The sequence below is a fragment of the Rhinopithecus bieti genome, unplaced genomic scaffold (assembly GCF_001698545.2).
Source record: "Rhinopithecus bieti isolate Rb0 unplaced genomic scaffold, ASM169854v2 scaffold_62793, whole genome shotgun sequence".
NCBI lineage: Eukaryota > Metazoa > Chordata > Mammalia > Primates > Cercopithecidae > Rhinopithecus > Rhinopithecus bieti.
In genome coordinates this window covers 335,743-344,628 of record NW_016824412.1, presented here as the reverse complement: position 1 = coordinate 344,628, position 8,886 = coordinate 335,743, and the positions used below count along the sequence as shown (strand labels likewise).

The following is an 8,886-nucleotide window of genomic DNA, read 5'->3' as shown; positions in this document are numbered from 1 at the left end:
TTTTTTTTTTTTTTTTTTTTTTTTTTATGATGTAGAGTTATTTAAAATATTGTCCTGCTGGTTTAGAGGTTATTGATTTGCATGGTTAATCCAAATCAGTGTTGGACTTATCTAGAATTTTAATATTCTGTTTCATACTCACCATAGGAGAATTATACATTTTAATGTGGGCTTCAAGTAGCTGCTCTTCCATCCCACTTGCAAATGGATTATATTCAGAGAATAATAAATAATGCCAGTTTCCTTTTAAAAATGCTTGGATACACATTAGAGGGAAGGTTAGGCTGCTAAATTAAAATTATATTTTGCATATATAAAATTATCAAACTGCCTTAGGAAGATAATCTTCAGCTGCATTTTATTTATTGAAGGCTAATTCAAAAAATCCTTACATTGATCAAATACTTAGAATCTTTACTATGTGTGAGCATGTTGTTAACTCTTAGTCTGCTTATTCTTTGATAAAAAAGCTGTCATTCAGACTTACTTTTTGCTTTATTCTTTCCCTTTTTTTTTTTTTTTTTTTTCGTAAACATGTATTTAAATGGAAAAAAACAGTATGAAACTGCAGTTTTTAAGTCAACTACTGAGTGCATGTTTGTGCCTCACAGCCAATGCCCCAACACATCTGAGGTTTTGTATGATGAAAAAATTTAAAATAGGATATTTGTTCCTTGTTTAAATTCTTTGACTTTGTCTTCAGGTCACTGGCATGCATTTTATATGAGATGTGCTGCATGAATCATGCATTCGCTGGCTCCAATTTCTTATCCATTGTTTTAAAAATTGTTGAAGGTGACACACCTTCTCTCCCTGAGAGATATCCAGAAGAACTAAATGCCATCATGGAAAGGTATAGAAATAAATATGTTGTCACAGAAATAGTTGAAAATTGTACTTATATTTTAGTTCATTTGAAAATAATTTTCTTTTAAACATTACAGCATGTTGAACAAGAATCCTTCATTAAGACCATCTGCTATCGAAATTTTAAAAATCCCTTACATTGATGAGCAGCTACAGGTATTTAAAATGAAAGGGATTCTGCGAAACAGGTATTAGCATTTATATACACATTCCATGACTTGAAGATATGCAGAGGGGATACGATGCAGTAAGAATCAACCAGAAAGGAGGAAAAAGGTCAAAAAGAAGCTGAGAGGCTGAGGCGGACGGAATCCAAGGTCAAGAGTTCGAGACCATCCTGGCCAATGTAGTGAAACCCCGTCTCTACTAAAAATACAAAATAAAATAAAATAAAATAAAATAAAATAAAATAGCTGGGCATGGTGGTGCGTGTCTGTAGTCCCAGCTACTCAGGAGGCTGAGGCAGGAGAATCACTTAAACCCAGGAGGGAGAGGTTACAGTGAGCCGAGATTGTGCCACTGCATTTCAGCCTGGTGACAGAGTGAGACTCTGTCTCAAAAATAAATAAATAAATACATATTTTAAAAGCTGAGAAAATAGTAGTCAGGACAATCTCTTTCCAAAATAAGGTGTGTGTGAACTCCCATTCCCTAGTGCCATTGAAAATGAGAAGTGAGGGTTCTGATTTTATGCCAAAACTCAACATCCGTCCTTGGAGCCCTGTTGACAGATCTTACCCAAACACTTTGTAACTATATCCCTGCAAGGACAAGAATATACTAACAGAGAATACTAAAATCTAGGATTATCATTGAGCATTTATAATTCCAATACTTTTATTATATATCTCAATAATACTTTTTAATGATTAGCTAAGTTTATTTTGTTTTCTTGTAAATTAGGAAATGTGATATAGAGGCCGTGTCTCAGGTATTAAGAAAGCAGCAAATGGTCCCCTCTAAAGAGGACTTTTGTTTGTTTGTTTGTTTGTTTGTTTTTAACTTCTCAGTTAACTTTTAACAATACAAATCCCTGAGGCAAGTTTCCTCTGTAATTTCATGTGTAACTTTAAGAAGAACCACAAAATGGTCATCCATCTTAAAAACTGTGCTTACCTTTTCATCAGTGGGGCATGTCCCAAATCCAAAGGAAGCAAAGGTGATAAATGATGTGTACTTATTAGTTGAGTGCTGGGCACTGTGCTGACACCAGGGGATGCCAAAATGAAAGGAACAGATATGTTTCCTGTCCTTTTGAAGCTTGACTAGTGAGAGAAACCAATAACCAAGAAAAAGTAAGGATGTAAGTAACATATAAGTATATGCCTAGCACTAGGAAGAAAGTATAATAAACAAACAGGAGTAAAAATAAGGGAAAAAGGAAGGGCTTTGGTGGTCAAAGGAGTACTTGACATTTCTTTACCAGCGAGCCAATGGGAAGCAACCAGCCATGTAAAGAGCCTCAGAAACAGTGTTCGAATCACAGGGAATAGCAGGCACAAAGGTCCTGTTGTGCCTTGGAGGTAGATACAGATGGGAGGCTTCTTATGCAAGCATACGCTCTCAGGGAAGCCCATGCGGTCATGGGGAAGGCAGGACAGGAGAGAGGGGGGCAGGCTTAGGTTTCCTGGTACTTCCATCTCTCCTTCTATGAAGGCCAAATGGGATCCAGTAGAACCTGCAGGTGGTCCTCTGAAAAAGAGCTTCATATGCTGGTTGTGGGGATCAAAAACACACTGAAGAGGCTGTGAGCATTCAAAAAAAAGAAAAGGGGTCAAAAGGTATTCACAGGGATCTGCTGGGACCAAGACGAGGCAAGTGAGCCCCTTGACTCTGGGGCAAAATTTAAGGGGACACTAAAAACTCACAATATTTTAAAAGTAATATTTTAAAAATCCAGATTAATGCTTAAAATCCCAGGTAACAAGATATTAACAGTTTAAAGACAGGATCCAGCAGGGCCAGGATTAGGGTGAGGCAAGTGAGGTGAAACTGTGTAAGTTCAGGGTTGGATCCTGTCTTTAAAGTTTTGCTATTGTATTCTTTATAGTTTTTTGACATTAATTTTGGTTTTTAACAATAATATTCATTAAAATTATTTATCTTGGTTACTGAGTTTTTTGGTGTCCTCTTAGATTTTGCACTTGAGGTATCTCACTTGCCTAAACCTTGCACTGGCCCTGGGGGTGTGGATACTGTCCTCTACAGTCTGGGAGGTTGGAAAAAGCTTGTGTCTTTTTGTAGCTGAAAGTAGGCCTGCCCATGACTGGCAAAAGGGAGTGAGAGAGCAAGCAGTGCAAGATGAAGCTGGAGAGACAGGCAGGAGCCTGACCCTGCAAAACCTTATTGGAAAAGCTACCATGTAATTTTATGGGACCCAGGAAAAAATAGCGTGCTTTGTTCTCAGGCTCCCTGCCATGGTCAAAAGTACCCCAAATCTGAAAAGATACTTGGTAATTTATTCCCTTTCATCCCGAAAGAGGAGCCTTTAAGGTATGTCAGGGTTGTTGATCTTTTTTGCAGCACCTAATGTGTAGACATTCAGAAATGACTCTGGAAGACAAGAATTTGGATTGTCAGAAGGAGGCTGCTCGTATAATTAATGACATGTAAGTAATTGCTTTGTTTTTAAAAAGCCCATCGAGTATAAATGTTGAATGCATTTGTCTTTAAAAATCTATTAGCACTAAACTGACTGCATGGAGTATCCTAGAATTCACTTAAGTCTTGCCAAGAAATTAAGGAGCTTCAGGAACTTGGTGTTCCAAAGCCCTTTACCCTAGGTGGTAGCAAATTGAAATCATAAAAGTTTAAACCACTGCACAGCTTACAGATCTGCAGGGTAGCTCTGCAGTTGCCTTGCAAGGATATAGAGAAGTTAATATCCCAAATATTTAGTAACATTTATGCTAATGAGCCTTCCATAATAACCATAAATGGCTTTCACATGTTGTTTGTTTGATGTGAACTGGCAGAGTATCTATTGACAAGAGAACATTGTGAAGTCCTGGGACAATTGAAAATAAGCCGAAATTCACTTTCTTGAAATATACATTCCTTCATATAAGAACTAAACAATGTATTTCCCAAAGAAACAATTATTTCCTGATCTAACTTCTCTCTCCTACCTCGTTCAAAATTTTTGTTCTATAACTTGCAAGAACCCAGAATACTAGGTTCTTATGTTTTGGGTTTTTGCATAGTTGTACAGTCATGAACGACTGTAGTATACAAGAGGTGTGCAGGACAGTGGGGTGAAAACAGAAGCCCTCAATAGGCTGCTCTAGCACAAACATACTCCTCCAACACCCAGTCCAATGTTTCTCAACTCCACCATGTTTGCTTTCCATCTTCACTTTCAAACTGAGGAAATTTGCATGATCTCCAGTTAAGATACACTATATACCACAGGGGGTAAATTTTTAGGCATGTTCCTAATAACCTTGTTTTTATGGTTTATTATCTGCTATTTCAAGAAACATCGAAATTTCCAATTGTATTTTATTAACTAGAGATGTGAGAGTAGTAGGTATTTTTTAAATACTGGACTAGTTTTGTCTATCATTTTGTACTGCAGTTATAAAACTGACACTGTTTACAATTAACAGTGTTCTAGAATCCAGTTGTTTGGACAGTATTTTACATTATGAAATATTGACTTCAGATGGTCACTGCTATTTTTGAGATCTATGACTATGTTTCAAGGAGATCCATTGGTCTGACAAAATAAGAGATGTATATTCCTGAAAATTGAATGTCCTCTGGAGTCTGTGGTCTGGATGGTGTCAGAGAGGTATTAGAACTGTCCTCAGAGGTCATTACAATTTTCTCATAGTGTTTGTCAAGGAAAGAGTGGAGTGCAAAAGGTCTTCTGTACTATTGGGCCCTAACCAAGTCAGGAAGAGAAGCAAATGCCAGTGAGAATGTGGTTGGAGTTCTTTCAATGTGCCTTCCCTCTGAAGATTTTTAGACGTGTGCCAGTCATCCCTGTCCACCTGGCTGCCTCTCGTCAGCTGTCTTGCCCCCTCCCTCATGCTAAATTGTATTGACCATGTCTTCTATTTCAGGCTTAATACAGTAAATATTTTTTGCTGTGGCATGGTGTAGTGCTTACACAGATTAATAACACTCTCTCAATTCAAATTCTAGCTCCCAGGTAATACTCTATATTACTTTGGACAAGTTACTTAACCTCTCTATGACTAAAAAAAGTACCTACTTCACAGAGTTGCTCTGCATTTAAGTGAGTTAATTCATGTAAAGTGCTTATAAGCATGGGGTTATTACCTGCTAAAATGTTAGCCAATGTGATTATTTAGCCTCTTTTTCAGTTAAAGAAACATGCTTAACATTAATCATACATCGAAAGAGGTTTATGTGCTGATTGTTGGGATCAAAAACACTGAAGAGGCTGTGAACATTCCACAAAAAAAAAAGTCTAAAGGTATTCACAGGGATCTGCTGGAACCATGATAAGGCGAGTGAGGCCCTTGACCCTGTGGCAAAATTTCAATGGGACACCAAAAACTCATAATCAAGATCAAATTTTAATGCAATATTGCAAAACTCCAAATTAATGCTTAAAATCCCTGGTAACAAAATATTATTAAAAGTTTAAAGACAGGGTCCAGCAGGGCCAGGATCAGGGTGAGGAAAGTGAGGTGGAATTGTATAAGTTCAGGGTTGGATCCTGTCCTTAAAATTTTGCTATTGTAGTCTTTATAACTTTTTGAAATTAACTTTGATTTTAAAAATAATTTTCATTAAAATTATCTTGGTTACTGAATTTTTTGGTGCCCCCTTAGATTTTGCGCCTGAGGTATCTCACTATCCTAAACTTTGTGTTGGCCCTGGGAGTATAGACATTGTCCATTACAGTCTGGGCAGGGGGAAAAAGTTTGTGTATTCTTGAACCCAGAGTGTGTTATTAATCTGTGCAATTAACCATGACACCATGCTACAACAAAAATATCTACTGTATTAAGCCTGGAATAGAAGACATAGTCAATAAAATTTAGCATGAGGTAGGGGACAAGATGCCCAAGTAGGTGCAGCCAGGTGGAACAGCTGCCGCTGAGGGACCAGGACTACTGGCACACTCCTAACAGATCTTCAGAGGGAACAACTGAGAGTGGCTGGAGAGAAGGCACAGAAACTGGGCTGAAGCGGGAGGAAGTTGGGAATCCTGCATGGGGCCACTGTACACCTGTGCACCAGGACCCATTCCTGGTCTCCAGTGACGCTGGGGGAATGGGTGAGTTGAACTGGCAGGGAGCAACCTACTCTTGCCACAGGCCTCTGGAATTCCAGATGGAGGAGACCCCTTGACCACCAGGGACACTTGAGTTGGTAGGGAGAGCTGCTTAGAGAAGTGGTAGGGGCAGCGCACCAGCCGATGTGGAGCCCAGAGTGTTTGGTGCTTGAGTGTTTGCAGCAGAGCATGGCCAGGGAGACCATCCCCCTAGGCTTGACTTGCTCCCATGGGAGACTTTAGACCCAGGGGAACTGTCAGGCCTGAACTCTGCAGGCAGTCTTGCCCATCAGAGGAGGCTGATCTGACCTGAGCACCCCTTGATCTTCTGGCCTCTCCTGAGGCCCAGCCTGACCATGCCTGCTTGCAGTGCAGCCGTGGGTACCCTAGGGGTCTACATCATAGCTCCTGTACTGCTGAAGAATCATGCCTGACTGGAGGAGAGATCCAGTGGGGAGACCTACTCCTTCCCCTAACTGCAGCTTCCCCAGGCTCACAGCCACACCCCTCCCCATGTTGCTTTTCTGGCATGTATATACATGGGCAGATTTTGACTTTCCTGCCCTGCCAACATGCATGTGCCCTGCTACTGCTGCTGACGGGAGTGTATCCCACCTCACCTCCCCTGCCATTGCAGTCAGAGCCTTGGTGGCACAAAGACAGCCAGCCCTGGCCCTGCCAGCACCCTGCCCCTGTACCAACAGTGCTGCTAGAGTGAAACTAGGTGCAGAGAACAGCGGACCCTTCCCTGCCCTGACATGCACTCCTACCTCTGTGCATGTCAGCATGCAACAGAGGTGCACAGCAGACGCTATGCCCACCGTGGCTGGCAAGCCTTGTGCTAGCCACCACCACCAATAGGACAGCATGCCAGGGCAGTGGCCAGGGGACGAGACCGCACCTCCCTGATGAGCCATTCTGCTTCTGCTGCTGCTGTGAACGCCCACAGGGAGACAGGCACCCTGACACCTGCTAGCACCTTTCCACAGCTGACAAGTGTGCACCCCTCCACACTGCCATTCCACCACCGCTGCCGCTGCTGGCACATGCAAGCAAGGATGGATCCTGCTGCCACCATCCTACAAAATGCTTTGGCTGGCACCACCCATCAGAATGTAGTGACCAGCTGTCCAGGAGCAAATTGGGCCCCCTAGTGCAATGAGTTGACTACCTTGAGGAGCCAGAGGACAAAGTTGGGGCCCAATACAGGTCTCCCAGAGTTAGAGCACACAGCCCAGAAGTTGGGAGCTGAGCACTGGCTGCCTAAAATTTTCCAGAAACAAAGCCAGTCTACTGAATCCATCTTATACCAAAATCAAACTGTCAAAGTTATCAAATAGAATGAAAGGAAAAAAACTTCAAAGATTGAAGGAACTTCAGCCCACAAAGATGAGAAAGAGCCAGTGCAAGAACTTCGAGAACTCAAAAAACCAGACTGCCTTTTTTCCTCCAGGTGACCACAGTACCTCTATAGCAAGTGTTCTAAGCCAGACTGAGAAGGCTGAAATGACAGAAATAGAATTCTGTATATTAATAGGAATGAAGATCATTGAGATGCAGGAGCACATTGAAACACAATCCAAGGAAGCTAAGAAACATAATAAAATGATACAGGAGCTGACAGACGAAATAGCCAGTATAGAAAAGAATGTAACTGACCCGATTGAGCTGAAAATCACACTCTAAGAATTTCAGGCCAGTCACTGTGGCTCACGCCTGTAATCCCAGCAGTTTGGGAGGCTGAAGTGGGTGGATCATTTGAGGTCAGGAGTTCGAGACCAGCCTGGCCAACATGACGAAACCCCATCTCTACAAAAATTAGCCAGGTGTAGTGGTATGTGCCTGTAATCCCAGTTACCAAGGAGGCTGTGGCAGGAGAATTGCTTGAACCTGGGAGGCGGAGGTTTCAGTGAGCTGAGATAGCACCATTGCACTCCAGACTAAATGATGGAGTGAGACTCCATCTCAAAAAAAAAAAAAAAAAAAAAAAAAAAAAAAAAAAAAAAAAAAAAAAAAAAAAAATGCAATCTCTAGTATTACTACCAGAATGCACCTAGCTGAAGAAAGAATCTCAGAGCTTGAAGACTGGTTTTCTGAAATAAGACAGGGAAGAATAGAGAAAAAGGAATGAACAAAATCTGCAAGAAATATGGGATTGTGTAAAAGAGATCAAATCATGTCCCTGAAAGAGGTGGGGAAAATTGAAGCAACTTGGAAAACATAGAAATATGTTATATAGAAACATAGAAATTTCATCCATGAGAACTTCCCCAACCTAGCTAAAGAGGCCAACACTCAAATTCAGAAAATGCAAAGAGCCTCAGTAAGATACTTCACAAGAAGATCATCCCCAGGACACATAATCATCAGGTTTTCCAAGGTCAAAATGAAAGAAAAAATGTTTCCAGTTTTTGCCCATTCAGTATGATATTAGCTGTGGGTTTGTCATAAATAGCTCTTATTATTTTGAGGTACGTTCCATCAATACGGAATTTATTGAGCGTTTTTAGCATGAAGGGCTGTTGAATTTTGTCAAAAGCCTTTTCTGCATCTATTGAGATAATCATGTGGTTCTTGACTTTGGTTCTGTTTATATGCTGGATTATGTTTATTGATTTGCGAATGTTGAACCAGCCTTGCATCCCAGGGATGAAGCCCACTTGATCATGGTGGATAAGCTTTTTGATGTGCTGCTGAATCCGGTTTGCCAGTATTTTATTGAGGATTTTTGCATCGATGTTCATCAGGGATATTGGTCTAAAATTGTC

At 40.9% G+C, this 8,886-nt stretch overlaps 1 protein-coding gene across 10 annotated transcripts in view; it reads left to right on the top strand.

Annotated features, from left to right (window-relative positions):
• Positions 1–8,886, top strand: part of NEK11 (NIMA related kinase 11) — a 318,233-nt gene that overhangs the window by 115,812 nt on the left and 193,535 nt on the right. For all 10 annotated transcript variants that reach the window (XM_017862319.1, XM_017862325.1, XM_017862318.1 and 7 more), the window contains 3 exons: positions 704–853; positions 945–1,023; positions 3,391–3,476. In XM_017862319.1, the coding sequence (XP_017717808.1) occupies positions 704–853; positions 945–1,023; positions 3,391–3,476 (315 nt within the window). The remainder of the gene's footprint in view (positions 1–703; positions 854–944; positions 1,024–3,390; positions 3,477–8,886) is intronic.